We start from the raw sequence: 18375 nt of genomic DNA, 5'->3' as shown, positions 1-18375 counted from the left end.
ACTGCGGCCCGCGGGTCCGCTGTCTGGCGCTGGATTTCTGCGGGGCTTCGTAGCCAAATCAATGCGCCGCGATTCCGAAGCGACTTGACAGCTCTGCTGACGACGCATTCTCCCACAGTGCGCGCGCCCTTACTCGCGCGCAGTGTGAAGAACCGCGGCCGCGATTAATCACGCCTATACACAACAACCTTGACCGCTTGGCTGTTGCTTTAAAGAGAAAAGGCTGTCTGTGCCCTTTGGTCCGTCTGATATTTATGCTAAATATCGAACGGACCAAAGGGCACAAGAAATTAAATATAATTCCTTGAAAAAGTAGCCCTAATGGTCGATCTATGGTGATACAATCCCAGTTATCAACAGGTCCAGTATAATCGTCATTGTTCAGAAATCAGTTTTGCGAAACCATTATGACTGTCAAAACTACAAAATCCAAATGCTCCTCTGAATTAATCTAAACAATGAATAATAATGCATTAATTAATAATGTGTGTGCCTGTGTGTGTGTGTGTGTGAGAGAGAGAGAGAGAGAGTAGGAACGAAAAATTCAGATTTAAGAAAGGAAGCTATAAAACAGTTGACAGAATGCACAGATATGTGGAATATTTATATTAAACGGTTGAAAAAAAAGTCTTAAGCAACTGCACAGAAATGGTCGCAAAACCTCAACCTACATTTTCCCACCCCAGCAGCATTCGGGGGAAATTTATAAATGTTGGAAATGACAAGAAATGAGAAGAGTCAGCTGTGTGAGTCCGATTCACTATTTTTTTTGTCTCCGTCTCAAATATTTTGGGTCACAGACAAGGGCGAGAGAAGGATCCAGTCAGCATACTGCACTGCCTCTGTACCTAAGTCTACAGCTGAGGGGGGTGGGGGGGGAGTTAATGTCACGAGGTCTGTGATCTCTGACCTGCCGGAGGTCTTAACTGTAAATGGTGGAACTCAGTGGCATGCTCCAGCCTCTAACAGTCTGTAATAGTATAGAGACATCAGAGCACAATGCGACTCAACCCGGCACACAAGAGCACAATGCTACTCATCCCCGCTCAGAGACATCAGAGCACAATGCGACTCATCCCGGGACATCAGAGCACAATGCGACTCATCCCGGGACATCAGAGCACAATGCGACTCATCCCGGGACATCAGAGCACAATGCTACTCATCCCCGCTCAGAGAAATCAGAGCACAATGCGACTCAACCCAGCACACAAGAGCACAATGCGACTCATCCCGGGACATCAGAGCACAATGCGACTCATCCCGGGACTTCAGAGCACAATGCGACTACTCCCGGGACATCAGAGCACAATGCAACTCATCCCGGGACATCAGAGCACAATGCAACTCAACCTGGGACATCAATGCACAATGCAACTCATCCCGGGACATCAGAGCACAATGCTACTCATCCCCGCTCAGAGACATCAGAGCACAATGCGACTCATCCCCGCTCAGAGACATCACAGCACAATGCGACTCATCCCAGGACATCACAGCACAATGCGACTCATCCCAGGACATCAGAGCACAATGCAACTCAACCCGGGACATCAGAGCACAATGCGACCCATCCGGCCTCCGGGACAAAGAAAGCCACGGTCACATGCGGAACGGATCAGGCTCCCTGCAGTCTGACAGTGATGTAACTCAAGGGTACATTGCTTGGCAGGAGAGCTTGTCTGGTATGTGTGTGTGTGTGTGTGTGTGTGTGGGTGAGAGTGTGTGTACGCAAGCATGTGGGTGTCAGTGTGTGTATGTAAGCGTGTGTGTGTGTGTGTGTGTATGCAAATCTGTGAGTTTGCAAGTGTGTGTGTGTGTGTGTGTGTGTGACAGGGCAAGAGGAAACACACAGCATTAACCAATTCCTTCCTTGTCTTATACTCACAGAATTAACTACAGGTTGCAGGAGACAGGAATCCTAAACCTGGTAACCATGGAACTGAGAAAAGGCGTGACTGTCTTCAACAGAGCTATAAATACAAGATGATGAACTGAGTAAGATGCCGCAGATCCTTTAAGCTACGAAAGTCTACCAAATGGGAAAATCCGCCATCCTCATCCTCCTGCACCACATCAGCCAGCTCTGCGGTATTTATAGTATGATGCATAGCTTTCGACCTTTGCTTTGGTTTAGGACTAATGCTCGTGGATTTGTGCTGATTAAAGTGAACCCGCACATTCATGCAGCCCGTGCTTACGGTTTGTACCAGAGCCCTGCCACACACGGTGTCCGGCATGGAGTCCTGAGCTGGAAAATCCTCAAAGAAGCTTTTTTTTAAAGTTCTGGCGGTGCCCCTGTGCCTCTGTTCTAAAAGGGGGAAGCCGCTGCCTTGAACACAACGTTTCAGTTGTTCTCAAAACCACGTTAAATGACCTAAAAACGTAAAACTGTAATCAGGAAACAAGGAAGGTAACGGTACTCAAATTATACCGGGTCATTCTTTTAAAATGGGTGACTTTATTTTAAAAAACTTTTTAAAGGAAATGAATACTGCACAGGTTTAATAAAGAGCAGATAGCAGGGCGGGATTCAGAGAGGGCAGCTACACACAGCCATCTTACGGTACTCACATTAAACTGGGTCATTCTTTTAAAATGGATGACTATTTTTTTTATTTAACTGAATTAATACTGCACAGGTTTAATAAAGAGCAGGGATTCGGAGAGGGCAGACACACACAGCCAGACGTCCTTGTGCCACACAGCCGCGATGGGCGATTACCCATTAAAATGACAGTGAGGTCAGAGACTATCTTTGTAAAAGCGTCTGCGTCTGCCAGCGATGCTCCCCATAGCATTCCTCCACAAGCACGGCGAGCTCTGGAGCGAACAGGTGGGCAGGCGGGGAACCACCTGCACTGACCCCCCCTCCCCCCCCTTGCCCCCCCCTGGGCCCCAAAATACACGCGCTGACACACAGAGATCAGGTTCACCGCCCGCATACCTGCGTCCCGACCCCGGCCTCATTCCCTGGCCGTCGTTCAGAGCCTCAGATCAGAGCTGGCTGGGTATGGGGTTCTTTCGCTCAACCCGCAGCGCTGCTTTTTGGATAGATGGAGCTGTCCCTCAGTGCTACAGGGGAAGTCCGGTTCTCGGGTTACTGACAGTTTTGGGTGTCGTTTTTTTTTGTTTTCGCGCTGGCCAGTGTGCTGCCTGTGCGCAAGGTAAAACAAGTCACTGACACAGAGTCCTTGATTAAAGAGAGTACCAGGTACACCTCAGGTACCTCACCTCCAAGCTCTCTGTATTAAAATGGACCATAACTATTTTCATTATTAAGCCTAATTTAGTAACTACGAAATACAACTGATTGAAGGATGTCAAGGAAAAAAACATGTCATTGTTCAGTTGAAGGTAATATGAAATAAAATTGTTTCATCTGCTTATTTTAATTCATACTGTGAAATAAGCCATGCACCATACTTATGGGCAATGGCAATGTCAGTTCCCAAAATAAATGAATAATGGGCTTACTGGATTAAAAATAGGTTCCCTGGTTGTTCCCCTCCAGTTCCTGAAATAATCCACTAAACATTTTTTTGTTCTGAGTTTGAAATTGTAGCCACACGCTCATTCGTCAGACATTATAAAAGAATGTAAAAGACATTATAAAAGAATAAAAAGAACCCGCATTTACACCTCGACTACTTATTATTTACTGATAAAATTATTTTAAATGCAACAACAAACAAAACAAAACGACATTAATTGAATGTGTTTATCAGACCTCACTGCCCTCAAATATGAAAACCCAAATTTCTCTCAAGACATAATCTAGTCCAGGGATCTCCAACTCAAATCATGGAAGGCCACAGCGGCTGTTGGATTGTGATGTGTTCCTGCACTTAAGTGCTTAATTTTAAGTCATTCATTTATCTAAAGAGTCGGCACACTGCAGCTCCCCAAGACCAAAGTTTGAGGTCCATGATATAGTCCTAGTTAACCTAGTTAATTTTGGAGGAAAATATGTATTTAAAAAAAAATCATTATCCTTACTATAGGGAGTAGGTGGAGGGTCTGACTGTGTCTTTCCCCATTGCGTTATCGTGCACAGGTTTTCCAAATATAACAAAACTAATCTGTGCTTAAACGAGATTTGTGTATTTAAATGCAGCCAATAAATTTATATTTTTAAACAAGAAACGTGTTATCTTGTTAGATCGATTTAGCAAATAGCATGCGGAACATACTTAGTCCACCGAAAAGATGGCAGCGGGTTCAGTCCATGTAGTTTCCTAAGCAACAGTAAAGTGCCAAAATATACCAGGCAAAAAAAAAAAGGTTTCATTATCACTGTCGTCATTTTAATCTTGAGCATGCATGTAATCTCCGCGCGTGACTTATTGGGATGGCAGGTATGCCATCCCGTCAAGTTACGCCTTTACATTGTTTACTCGACCTACCTTGGTCAGTTGTAACCGCCTGGTGTCCGGGGGCAGTGTGACGCGCTCCTGTGCAGGCTACAGGCTTTTTACCAGCTCAGGCCTCAGTTGCCGGAGTTTGTCTTCGATGTTCCTGTTTCAGTAAGTTAATTTTCATTTCCCAGTTAGTTGTCAAACAGTCCGCCAAACATCGTTGGCTCATGTTCGTTCATCGTAATGTTACCCCAAAAGCCGCATCTTTCATACAATTCAGAAGTAAACGTATTTTGGTGTCGTCGGGGTTGATAGCATGGAAAACAAGGAGCAGATAAAATTTTAGTGCCATCTAGAATTGCTAAGAAATCAAAATATTTATTAGCCTGATTATTTTTTTTTACCAAATATATACCAATCCATAAAGATTAATTCATTGAGGAAGTCAACGAAAAAAAAGTAAAATTTTAGGCAAATTTTAGTTAGCTCAAGGGCGTACTTCTGTGCTCCTTTCTTACGTTTAAGAAATAAAGTTAGCGTTACTGAAAGCATTTAAGACTAAATCGTTTTAATTAGTCTATTTAATTTAACAACACTCAGGGACTAGGTATTTGAATCAGTCAGTTATAAAAAATTGTGAGTGGTTTTTATTTTTTACATTCAGGCAAATTAATGTGCGTTAGGCCTACGAGTAATCGTGTTCATTTGGGGCATTGGTTCCGTTTCGAAACAGCTGGTGAAAGCATACTGTTGTTTTTCTTGTCTTTAGAGCTCTAACCAGACATACAAAATCATAACCGCTGCACTCGGTTATTTAAAAAATAACTGTTTTTGTTTACGCGCGATGGCAAACATTGTCCAAATATTTGTTTTTTGTATTTTAAAATCCAGGAGCATTGCATCCACTCTTAAACCGATGTTACAATCTGCAGCTGTTTTAGTGTAGAGAATCCCAACCAGGGCCCATTCTCAGAACTGCGTTCAGGTGAACTGCCGGCCAGAACATCTATCTCACGAACTATTCTGAGAACTTGACATTGAGGACTACCTTGTTTGATATGCGCCTTAGTTCTGTGCCTTGCGCGCAGTGGCACAATATTTGCGCGTTGGTTAGAAGACCAGCTAATGTACGGTTCTACGTTGTGCACATGTTATCAGAGTCCAGAACATGCACAATACTTCAGTGGTTGTAGGAAAACAAAACCGCCACCATCTATTTACATTTCGTGATAACGAATTTAGGACGCCTTTTAATTATTTTTCTTCACTTTTAACATCGAAAGTTATGGCGAAAGTTGTGCGTGGTGTTTGTTCTTTATTGGAAGCTTTGCTTGAACGTGTCCCAGAATATGCAGCTAAATGTCCCTGATGATAGCGTTGATTGTAAATATACATTTGACGTGTAGCTATTTTCTCAAAAAATAATTAATATGTGTAGTTCGTCATTCATTATGTATAATATCTTGACACAAGTTTCACAAAGCATCTCGCAAAATTCATTCATCTGCGTAAAAGTGGCTGGTTTTTTAACATTTGATTGCAAAGAATTATGCCACTTTTTGAATTAATTTTGAGCGAAAGCTTTCATTATTACCAACGCGAGTGGTTTTTTTTAAACGATGTTAAATGGCCAAATTGTAAATTGTACTATTATTTATTTAAATTAACTTTACAAGTTTAGCATTTAATCAATCTACGGACAACACTGATCCATGTCTGATCTGAATTATCGCACTGAATGAATTATCGAAATTTCTGGGCGTGGTCATGAATAGCGGACTCACAGCCTGCATGCAAGTGTGCGGCGTCATTCTTTCAGCACTTGTGTTGGCGTCTTTCAAAAGGCAGCTCGTCTGACTGTTTGCATTTGTTTCTGGCAGGGTCAGGTGATATAGTGCCGTCATTTTCTGCATCTCTCCGTTCCTGTCCGAAGATTAGGGGACAGCAGCATACCCCACTACCCCAACCAAAGACACCCCATCGACCCCCGCTGGTTGAACCCAGTGAGAACAGAGCGGCAAGAGAGCTGTCCGGTTTAGTTCCCCGCCGCCCCTACAGTTGTTTTTTGGTTGCTTTTTTTCTCAGAATTTCTTCAGTTCAGAACGTGGGTTTATCACTGACGGGGACTGATTACTGTCAGTAGGCTAGACAACGAGAAATATCAAATTGGGAAAAAAAGGATCAGTTGCCAAAGTGTCCAGCGATATTTTGTTCTTCGCCTGCATCAACAAAGGGAGCCATGCGTAATATCAAAGAAAATGACACATCTGGCCAAACAATTCGGGAGTACTGTGTTTTGTCAGAGAAAATGGAACATAACTGAGGCGACGTTTACTTCCAAAAGTCCTGATAAATTACATTGGCGGCGCAGCCCCTCTGACTTGGATTATGAACGTTGCTTTTCACTACCTGGTAACTTGGATGGAATACAGGTACACAATTCACACGGTATTGTAAATGAACATGTCAGGTGCGTGAATCTAATAAACACCGCGTTTTTACGACGTAGGACGGAGCTGTTCACTTGAAGAAAATGTTACCGACCGTTACAGCTGACCGGCGCTGACGGAAATCAAACGACAAAGGAGCGTTTCTTTTGTTCGCTGGAAAACGGTTGTAAAATGTTCGGTTTAAGTAAAGCGCGAGGCTTTTCTAGGAATCGCAGCGACGCCTCGGGAGCCACCAGCGGATTGGGATTAAGGCGCGCATCGAGAAACCTGGTATCCTCTTCGGAAGGCTCAAACGCTACCTCAAGGCTATACGTTGCCTTTATATTGCTTCTTTTGTTGTTCACACCCAGAGTGGATTCTTCGTGGTGGTAAGTACTTTCTCTCTCACAGATACTTGTTGTATGTATTTTGTTCGCTACTAAGTGAAAGAGTCTATGGCAGGTTGTTCTTTTTGATGGTTTAGTATCTGCATCCTTGTGAGTAGGTCGTGGAGATGTTGAACATTTCAGGTTAAGGTTTACTTTATTGTCTCCCAAGGGAGAAAAATATCTTGGATCAGAGACATCCTACTGCATAAAAGAAAAACAAGACATCTCACATTTCACATTCACAGTTTCATACATTACAATATAAACTTACTCACATCACCATCTCATATTATAGTCGGTCAATCGGTATGCCAATTTGTCATCTATATCTACCAATTTGTCTATCCACCTCCAGTGGGTTATTAATGGGTGTTACTGAGAGAGGGGTAAATAAATGTCTGTAACGGTTGTACTTGCATAAAGGCACCCTATACGTCTTTCCACACCTCATTAACTAGTTATCAGAATACAATACATGAGAAGGATCAGCAGGACCAATATTCTAGATGCACCAGACCAGTTATAAATAATCGATTCATTTTTGAGGTTATGTCACATTCAACGCATGCTAAATCAACAATTGCATGACTTTGTTTATAATTACTTGTTGTTATGAATGTTCCTTATAATGTGACACTCATTGTTAAATTTGCAGGACAAATATAAATGACAATTGTCAGTGGCAAGTCATTGGGTTTTGTTAGATGTGATTTAACACTTGCTTATTATTATATGATGAGTGCGATTTAACAACATAGGTGCGCTATTATTTTGATTGAAATTTGAAAGGACATGGTTGTGTTATGTTAACACAGTTAATGTAGACATTCAACATGTTGAGGTCTTCACCACCAGATGTTTCTGGATCATAGTTTGAAAGCTTATTTTTCATGCCTGAAAACATTTCATCAGGCCAGCCCACATTGTCTTTGCCTTGTGGATGAAGAAGCGGTTTTGACTGGTATTGTAAAAATAAGTGCAGGATGACGAAGGAGCAGAATTTTAAGGAGTGGTCCAGAAGAGTTTTGCTGGCACAGTGTCTCGGCTTTTACCTGCTCACATTAATCCTGTGGAGTAAAAGGGAAACTTGCAGCATGCAGCTTTGCGCAATTAAAACTGTTTCTGTTTTCCTAAAAAGCAGATGACCGCTGCGGTAAGTCCTGTCCATTGTTGTCCCGCTGTAGAATGGTTGTATATCTAGGTTGCTTAGAAACGATGCCGAGTTATCCTACAGGAACCTGGATAAAGTAAAACATATCCAAGGTGCTTTTAGTTTGTATTGTGCCAGAATGAATCCGTTTCGTTTGGAATTTTTTTGCATGACTTTTTTTTTTTTACAGTCTCTTTTCTGGTATGCTTGACTGCAAATTTGGGTCAGCAGTCATGAATGAGCTCATTATTTAAGCCCAAGTTAATATCTCCAGAAGATCATGTCAGCTAGGACCACGTGATTAAAGGTTAAGTGTACATTTAAGTAGTAAATCGCTGTTGGCTAAGTATGTGTTCCAGCAACATTTTTCTAACATTGAACACCGCTGTGAAATAGTATGGAAAGGTTGTCAGCAATTAAATGACACATTTTAGAGGTACAGTATATTCTCCTTCGCAAGAAAAATGGCTATGAATGAACCTCCATGATACGATTGGTTTCCGATTTCCATTCCGGTTAGTATTGTGTGCATTTCTCTCTTCATAATTCAGAGTTGGGGAGAAGCAGTTGTCATCATGATGGTTTAGATAAGTAGTGTTTCGGCGCCCCGGGCTGCCCGTTTCTCGACCGTAGCTGAAGCAGACAAAACCAGGTTTGTCTTGACCGCTTGCTGTCTGAAGGAAGAGTAAACGCACTGCTGGGGAGTCTCGTGGCACAGCCTGTAGAGCACTGTCCACATGCTCATTACGAGCCGCGACATCGGCGGTTCGAGTCCAACCGCGCGACCTTTGTCGCATGTGTCTCCCTCACTCTTCCCTGTTCTTCCTGTCTCTCTACACTGTCCTGTCCAATAAAGCTATAAAAAGCCCATAAAAAATATTTGAAACAACAAAACGCTGCCTCCGTACGGTAGCACTGCCAGGAGGGATTTTGGGGGAAAGCCGACAGGAACCAGGAGAAACCGCTCCCCGTCTCCAGTCGCAGTTTGATCGTTACCGTGACAATGAGAATGAAGGCTCATGGGAGCGAGCCCTGGCACGATGACACGTTAACCGCACCGTGGCTTTCAGTCTCAGGGATGCAACCCCACGAAGGTGTCATTCCTTACATTACATTACATTACAGGCATTTAGCAGACGCTCTTATCCAGAGCAACTTACACAACTTTCACATAGCATTTTACATTGTATCCATTTATACAGCTGGATATATACTGAAGCAATGCAGGTTAAGTACCTCGCTCAAGGGTACAACGGCAGTGTCCTACCCGGGAATCGAACCTGCGACCTTTCGGTTACAAGCCCAGTTCCTTACCCACTGTGCTACATTCCTCATCCGCTCAGTGTGTTGGGTTCCGTATCTTGGCTTTGTCTAAATGTGCCGGCTTACGGCAGCCTCGTGGGCGCTGTGAGATCCTGACACTGCAGCGCTTTCACTGGCGAACCACTCCGGTGAATTGCCGCTGCATGCTTGCTGCACACATTCAGTTTCAGAGTACAAACTAAATTTAAGTTTGACTAATCCCGGTGAACTATTTGGCTGGACCGCAACAGCGGGGCCAGCCCTACAAATGCGAACGTCTGTGACTGAGTGATCAGACAGAGTGAATGAGTGATGAAGTTACACCATTGGTTGGCCGAGTTATGAAGTTACACCATTGGTCGGCCGGAGAGGTCCAGCTATATACTAGGTTTTGACCTGGTCTTGTTTTGTAGTGAAAAGTCTGTCGGTGTGTATTGTCAAACTCTTGAACGGTATATAAGCAAGTGATCTCTAATCCAGCCCCACCAGCCTTCTTCCCTCTTATCGGTTATGGCAGAAGTTGGCTCAATTGGGAAACCCATCCACATGTCAAACAACTGATCCGGGCTGCTGCTGGCACTGGTGGTAGAGCCAGCAAGAAGTGATCTTCCCATTGGGCCAGTTAGAACACCAGTACTGCTGCCCAGTGATGGGGACACTGCATTGTAGGACACAGTGTATCTCATATGAGACATTGGCCTTGACTTGCTAAGGTCAACAAAAGATCCCACAGAACTTATGTCAAAGATTCAAGGGTTTCCTGGTGTCCAGAAAAATGCATTATTTTAAATTATTGGCTAAATAAATTATAAGAACACAATTCTATGCAAGTGTTATAGAATACATTTTACAAGACATTCAGTTTGCTATGCCATCCTACAATACATCTAAGGGAGCGGAAGAAATTGAACTATAATTTCCTAAAATAGGCTGTCGACCTTGCACACACATTAGTCACATTAGTCATACTTTAGATGTGATTTTATGACCTGACGATAGTTAGCTTTAGCGGTGTTGTGACAGTATGTTCTGTCCCACAGGTACATTGGCGCATTGGGGGCGGGGGTCATCTGTGACAACATCCCAGGCCTGGTGAACAAGCAGCGGCAGCTGTGCCAGAGGCACCCGGACATCATGCAGTCCATCGGCCGGGGAGCCAAAGAGTGGATCCACGAGTGCCAGCACCAGTTCCGCCACCACCGCTGGAACTGCAGCACGCTCGACCGCGACCACACCGTCTTTGGACGCGTCATGCTGCGCAGTGAGTGTGTGTGCGTGTGTGTGTGTGTGTGCGTGTATGTGTGTGTGAGTGAGTGAGTATGTGTGTGTGTGTGTGTGTGTGTAAGTGAGTGAGCGAGTGTGTGTGTGTCTGTGTGTGTGAGTGTGTGTGTAAGTGAGTGTGAGTAAGTGTGTGTGTGTGCGTGTATGTGTGTGTGCGTGTGTGAGTGAGAGTGAGTGTGTGTGTGTGTGTGAGTGCGTGTATGTGTGTGTGCGTGTGTGAGTGTGTGTGTGAGTGAGAGTGTGTGTGTGTGAGTGCGTGTATGTGTGAGTGAGTGTGTGTGTGTGTGTGGCGCGCGTGTGAGTGTCCGTGAGTGTGTGAGTATGAGTAAGTAGAGTGTGTGTGAGTGCGTGTGCGAGTGAGTGTGTGTGTGCACGCACAGGTGCGGACGATACAGTCACATGCAGCCCGGATCAGGCTCCCTGCAGTCTGACAGTGATGTAACTCAAGGGTACATTGCTTGGCAGGAGAGCTTGTCTGGTATGTGTGTGTGTGAGGAGGGTACGTGTGTGTGTGTGTGTGTGTGTGTGTACGTACATGTGTGTATGCGTCCGCGCACACGTGTGTGTGAGTGCAAGTGTGTATGTGCATGTGAGTGTGCCAGACAGGGAAGCACGTAAATCATCCTTTAATATCTATCACTGGAACGCTGCAGAGTAGCTCTGACCCCTGGATGCTCATAGTTTCTGACGGACGGCCTGAAGCTAATGGAATGGTGGAAATATTTCAACCCCTGCGGCTGCCAGTTTGCTCGTTTGTCGCCATTATCAATTACCGCCATATTCACTACCATTTAACATCCCGCTAAACCCTAGGCCTTGATTGATATAGTGTCCATTGGTTCAGAATCACCTCAATACTTTGAACATTTGGCTATAGCATTTCCTCTGGGAAGGAAAAGTTCAGTAGGTTTAATACTTTTTACTTTTTTACTTTATCATACTCTAACAGCTTCTCTTGATGCTGAATTTAAGCCTCGTCCATAAGTATTCTGGGTGCCATCTTTCAAGTGAGACATTTCACACCAAGGGTTCTTATTCTGCATAACTATTAAAAAGCCAAGGACATTGCTTGCTATACGTAGGAGTCTCTAAACATCATTAATTGAATCGATTGATAATGGTTTAGCAGGTTTGTTAAACTATCTACAGCACATCTCTCAGATGATTCTGGAATAGCTTGCTGGGTTCTTGATTCTGTCTACAGACGTTTTGTATTTCATGAGAAGAAGAAGGTGAACTGGAGTTACTGTTTCCAAACAAATGTTTGTTGTCATCATGAAGCAAACAAAATAAAAACAACCCTACAATCTGCTTTATCCTTAACCTTCATTTAAGTTCAATTAAGTTTAGAACTTCAAGTGCTACTTATTTTTGCTTTTTGCTCAACTGTATGAGGAGTCAATGTATAAGGTATACAAATGATAAAAGCGGGAAAAAATATTTCACTGGTGGGAGATAGTATGCACGCATTTCTCTCGATGCTCTTACTATGGCAAATCTTGTGTGTATTATTACAACTATACTGCATGTGGTGCGTGTAAAATGAGACTGCATCTGATTGGTCTCAGTGATCTTCAGTATATTTTACTTATTTAGTGAGCATGCAACACAGGCAAAAAAAATCTCAGAGAACTTGATGCAGAAATAAAACCAGCACTGTGCATTCACTGGCCTGTTTAATCAATGGGAACAGAACCACAGATAGAAGCACAGAATATACATAACCCAGGCTTCTATGAAAACTCATTTACTGTGCCGGTCCTCATCAATCATGGCTCACGCAAACGTAGCAGCAGACCGCTTGGATCCCAGAACACAATTCTCGTCTTTCCATCAAAATACACAAGCGCAGTGATAAATTAGGTATCAGAAGGATATCTCTAAACAGTTTATAGAGTAGAGCATTTAACATCTGAGTCGACTTACACATATAATAATATTTAAAATGGAGAAGTGATATGCCTGTTCGTTCAATGATCCACCTGACAACCCTGACATTGCATTTACATGTAACGGTCTGTGGTTATTTTTGTTTAAATTGGAACCATCGTGTTGTATGCACAGAATTTGAACTTTGATTCCTGGTTAACATAGTTAGCTTCTTTGGTGCTTTCATGATTTAGCATCTGTACAAGCTGCTCTGTGAAAGTTGTTAGTCAGATCTGGCTCTATTGCTCATATGAATCAGGTGAATGCACTTATGTTTCTCATGTAAGATGCTCTTGAGGTGAGCATCCGGTAAATGAATATAATGTAGCAGACACTCATGTACATGCATAATGCACTTTATTGTCGGGGGTTGACGGGCGCTTCTGGTCATGGTTTGTCCTCCACAGGCAGTCGCGAAGCCGCCTTCGTGTACGCCATCTCCTCGGCCGGAGTGGTCTACGCCATTACCCGGGCCTGCAGCCAGGGGGAGCTAAAGATCTGCAGCTGCGACCCCCACAAGAGGGGCCGCGCCAGCGACAACCGGGGCAACTTCGACTGGGGCGGCTGCAGCGACAACGTCAACTACGGCATCAAGTTCGCCAAGGCGTTCGTGGACGCGCGGGAACGGGCGGTCCGGGACGCGCGGGCGCTGATGAACCTGCACAACAACCGCTGCGGGAGGACGGTGGGTGACCTTCTCGTGACCCCGTGACCTCTGGGTCAACCGCCTGGTCACATGGGATGCTCAGTACAGTACTGTTAATAAAGCAGAGCGTTCAGCAGGGGAAAGGCATCGTGGGACATCTCGGAACAGGGATGGGTAGCTGAACTGGTTCAGGGCAGATGATGAATATTCTGAATCAGTCTCTGTACAGCAAGGCTGCCAAACCCTGTTCCTGGAGATCTGCCATTCTGTAGGTTTTCATTTCAATCCTAATCTGGCACACCTGATTCTACTAACTAGCAGCTCAACAAGATCTCCAGCTATTGAATGAGATGTTCTTTCTTAGGGTTGAAATGAAAACCTACAGGAAAGTAGATCTTCATGAACAAGGTTGGTTACCACTGGTGTAGAGTCTCTCAGAGTAGAAACCTACAGACACTGAGGTTCCGAGTGACCAGTTTACAGTTTATATTTTATGTATTATAAGCTAGACTGAGTCCTCTGCTTTCCTCCTTTCTCCAGTGATGTGTGAGGCAACTCACTCACTCACATACTGAAAGTGTGAAGTAATCGCAGTTCATTTGGTGAGTTTCCAAAGGATAGGTTTGCTTGGCCAAAACTGAGGTGAGGGAATAAATGTGTGCCAAGGAAATATAGACAAATTATTTAACAATTCCAGGAGAACATCCTTAATCTTTATGTCTCGTTCAGGGTAACTCTACAGTGAGAGTGGGTCGTAATTCCATGCCTGTGGAGGACCTTTCAACACTTGCTTAAAGATGGCACCTTGATTCCTGGTGCCTGTCAGCTATGATAGATCTGTTGTTGTGTATCACAATATCCTTCGTACTGTTGATGCATTCACAAATTGTACTGCGGTCTGTTTCCTCAAGTTCCCATTGTCCGATTGTCCTCAACGAGATGTTTCTAGTCAGTGATTGTTTATTCACAGCAGAATCCAAGCATGGTGTGGAAACACGTCCATCAGTCAGTTGTCGTGCAAGTACTTGAGTTCTGATGGTCATACACCGGATGTTTCCAGTCAGTGAGCGTCCAGCAGAATAGCGCGGTCATGTGACCCTTTGCCCTTTGCAGGCGGTGAAGCGCTTTATGAAGCTGGAGTGCAAGTGTCACGGCGTCAGCGGCTCCTGCGTGCTCCGGACGTGCTGGCAGGCCATGGCCGACTTTCGCACGACGGGGGACTACCTCCGGGAGAAGTACAACGGGGCCGTAGAGGTCACCATGAACCAGGACGGCACGGGGTTTGCGGTGGCTGACAGGGAGCTCCGCAGGCCCATCAAGAACAGCCTGGTGTACGTGGAGGATTCGCCAGACTACTGCCTCAGGAACAAGGCCGCAGGTGGGTCCGGATCCCGAGATACTGTGGACCCCTGGGGCACCATCACATTTAAGCTTTTTTCATATCCAAGGCAACTTATACAGCGTGCATTCTTTACATTCATACAGGTGGATATTTACTGAAGCAGTTCAGGTTAAGTACCCTTGTTCAAAGGTTCAACAGCAGTGTCCCACCTGGGAATCAAACCTGCAACCTCACAGTTTTAAGAAGTCCAGCTCCCCAACTAGTATGCTAATATGTGTTTTGTGGGGTGGATCTTTGAAAATAGGTAGTAACAGGATCAGCAGCAAATTACATAAAGCATAATTTCAGAATCAGTCTTACTCTTGTTACAGAAGACCAGACAAGTGAGAGGCAATTTTCATCCAGGTTTCTATAAACACCAAACCCATTTTGAAAAAAACTTCCTGTACTCATTGTGCTGTCAGACAATTGCGTTATAGATGGTTGGCATCAGTTAAGGCCGCTTTTATTAAGTTTGGGAGGGGAAGATCATTCACAGGTGATCTACAGAATTGCTAGCTTTGCTGTTTGTCTTTACGGTTGAGTAGTGAGGCAGTCAGACTTTAGGTAAATAAAGGGAGGAGGTGGAGGATCTCTGACCCAACCTCCAGCTGCTGGGGGCTCGCCGTCTCTTCCATCAGAGTTCACAGTCACATGACCTTTCACTGCGCTCTAGTTGCACCTAATTCAAAGCGCTTTGATGTTTGGGTTCTGTTGACCCAGTTCAGTGGTATCTGTGGGGTTGCTGAACTGAGCTCAGCAAGCTCTCCATATCTCCTTGTTATTTTTAATGGGAAACATGCAAATTTGTAAGAAGTAGGCACCTTGATTATGAAATTGAAAAGTGTAAAAATACTGGTTAGACCATAACTGTTTTGCTGTGCTGTTAGTGCCCCCCACTGGTTGATCAGGAACTCGTGGACTGCATGCTAAAGCCGCATAGGAAAGGTCTTCCTCCGCTTCCACTCCTTGCAAGCTTAGCTGTAGTCTGCGGTGTGAAAAGAAGCATTTGGTGACATCACGTGTTCCGGAGTAGAACCGTGGATGTCTATACTGTCGCGAATCAGCAGTGGAGATCGCAGCATGGATGTGACTGTGGTTGCAGATGATTGGCCATTCCAAATTGGAGTGGGAATTGGAGATGCACAGCCCCCACGTTGGGTGCCAAATTTATAAAATAAAAAAAGCGCTGCTGTTGTAAAAATTTATACTCCACCCCAATGGACCCTGCGTGCAGTCTAGATGAATGCGCTCCCCACTGCAGGCTCGATGATGTCATCACATCATTTTTGAATGCCGAACTGTGGATTACATCATGCATTACAGTACAGTCCTAATGGAGTTGTGTAGCTGTTTTTCCTCAAGGGGTTTTTCGAAACACTGTGCAGAGAAAATAACCACCCAGTCTACGTCTGCTAAATCGCCACTAAATCATCAGTATGTGGCAACACTGGCCACTGCTGGTCTGCAATTACTCAGCCTTAATCAGGGTCTCTCAAACAGAAAACCATATTTCATAAAAGGGTAATGAACTTGAGTGAGACTGCATTTATCAGAGTGAGCATCAAAGCGATCATAACAATCTCAAAACTGAAGAAGAAAACAGAGGACCTGTCTCTCTCCTATTGGCCAATCCATTACACCCATCCAGGCACAGGAGAGGCACACAGTGCAGCACATGGGCCCGATTACAGCTGTGAACATTATTTGCTTGTTACAAATGGGTTACTCTTATTTGCTATTCATAAACAGTACTAGTATATTAAATTCAGAACACTGTATCCAGCTGATGGGTATGCAGCATTTTGAACATCTAGGTATCGTACTTGGGCATTGTTGACCTTAGCTGGGGAGCTGATTTCTGTTTGTCTCACTGTAAGTTGGCTGACAAAGATGCACACAACGCACATACGCGCACACACACACACAACCTTGCATATGATATGACTTTGTCTTGTACTTTTTTCCAGGCTCCTTGGGCACCTCCGGTCGTGTCTGCAGCAAGTCTTCACTGGGCAGCGATGGCTGTGAGGTCATGTGTTGTGGGCGGGGTTACGACACCACCCGCGTCAGACGTGTCACCAAGTGCGAGTGCAAGTTCAAGTGGTGCTGCGCGGTGGAGTGCAAGGACTGCGAGGAGACGGTGGACGTGCACACCTGCAAGGCCCCCAGACACGTCAACTGGCTGAACCACACCTGAAGGCTGCCTCCAGCATCCCCCAAATCAGGATTTCCCTCAGGCCATTGCATTCTGGGAGACAGAGTCCAGAACCTTTGTAGAACCCCCGTTCCAGCCCCTCACTTCATTTCCCTGTCATGTCGCTTTATTTAACTGTCCTTGTGAAAGCACTAAGAACACCACATTTCCCACAAGCCCCCTCCCTGTGCCCTGCAGATCTGGTTTATTGTATTGTTTTGAATGGGGCAATTATGGGACTGCAAGCAACAGTATGTTCATAAGCTATGACCATTTTGTGTTTTTTTTTTTGGGAGGGGGAAATATGTCATTTGAGTTTTTGTTTATTTTTACTTGGAGGTGGGAAAAGTACAAAACAGAAAAGCTGCTTTAAAAAAAAGCTTTAAAATATATATATTTTTTCAATTTCACCTTTTGCAGTTGTAGAGGGATGATTTTGTGTATTTAAATTTTTTTTTGGAGACTGCTGGTTTCTCTACCAGGGAGTGTACACTCGACCACTTTGCTCAGTGCATTGTATGTCAGACAGTAGAATGTGACTGAGACCAAGGCTTCTGAAGTTTGGTTGAGCTTGTCTGTGGTAATGAGTAAAATGTTGAAGCATCATAAATGTCCTTGAGAAGATGGACATGAAGTTCTGTATATGAGCTAAACGGGATCAGTCTATGGTCCAGTGATGCTCAAACAAGCTGGTTCTTTGCCCTGAAGCCAAGTGTGAAGGACGAAAGGCTGTGTAGTGCCAATTTCAGACCAAAAGTTTTGTGATGCAATGAAACCATTTTAGGATGCAGCAGAGATAAGTTGCAGCAGTGGGAACTACCCGCCTCGTCTGATGATGGCGCCTGATGCTGCAGGCAGTTCAACTTGTCTAATCGCAGACAGCAAGCTTTAGAACACTGAAAAGTCCCCAGTTGCGGCTCATTGAATCACAAATCTTTGGTCTGAACTGGTCTTAAAGGAGAATCGGAGCAAGGAATCGTGGTCTTTTTCTGAAGATGAAACTGCACTATGGCCATTAGCTGAAGAGTGAGTGAATTAGACACATTTACACATACTTTTTTTTTGTATTCCTAACTGATAAAAAAATCTCTGTTCAGTTAGTGCCTTACGTGAAGAACTGTTCAGTCAGCAGGGAGAATGCTGACCTCTGTTTCTGTTCTCTGGCTTGCTTGTGTATCTTGTGTAAAAGGATTCTTTATTTTATAAACAGATGTATATATAAATATATGGCTTTAATATATCATTAGAACCCCTGACTTGACTTATTGAATGACCGATGGCTTCTGTCTTCTCTCCACTGATCTCAGTGATTG

The 18375-nt window shown here is 44.3% G+C and overlaps 1 protein-coding gene across 1 annotated transcript; it reads left to right on the top strand.

The window, feature by feature from the left end:
• Window positions 1-4415: 4415 nt before the first annotated feature.
• On the top strand, window positions 4416-18305 carry LOC135237445 (protein Wnt-2b-A-like). Its single transcript, XM_064304587.1, has 6 exons — window positions 4416-4526; window positions 6239-7176; window positions 10669-10889; window positions 13246-13523; window positions 14598-14862; window positions 16836-18305. Exons 2-6 carry the CDS (start codon window positions 6980-6982, stop codon window positions 17063-17065), a joined length of 1191 nt encoding a protein of 396 aa, XP_064160657.1. The 5' UTR covers window positions 4416-4526; window positions 6239-6979; the 3' UTR covers window positions 17066-18305.
• The last annotated feature ends 70 nt before the right edge of the window (window positions 18306-18375 follow it).

Source organism: Anguilla rostrata, chromosome 13 (assembly GCF_018555375.3).
Source record: "Anguilla rostrata isolate EN2019 chromosome 13, ASM1855537v3, whole genome shotgun sequence".
NCBI classification, from domain to species: domain Eukaryota; kingdom Metazoa; phylum Chordata; class Actinopteri; order Anguilliformes; family Anguillidae; genus Anguilla; species Anguilla rostrata.
The sequence above is the reverse complement of the archived record's forward strand: the minus strand, read 5'-3'. Positions and strand labels throughout refer to the sequence as shown.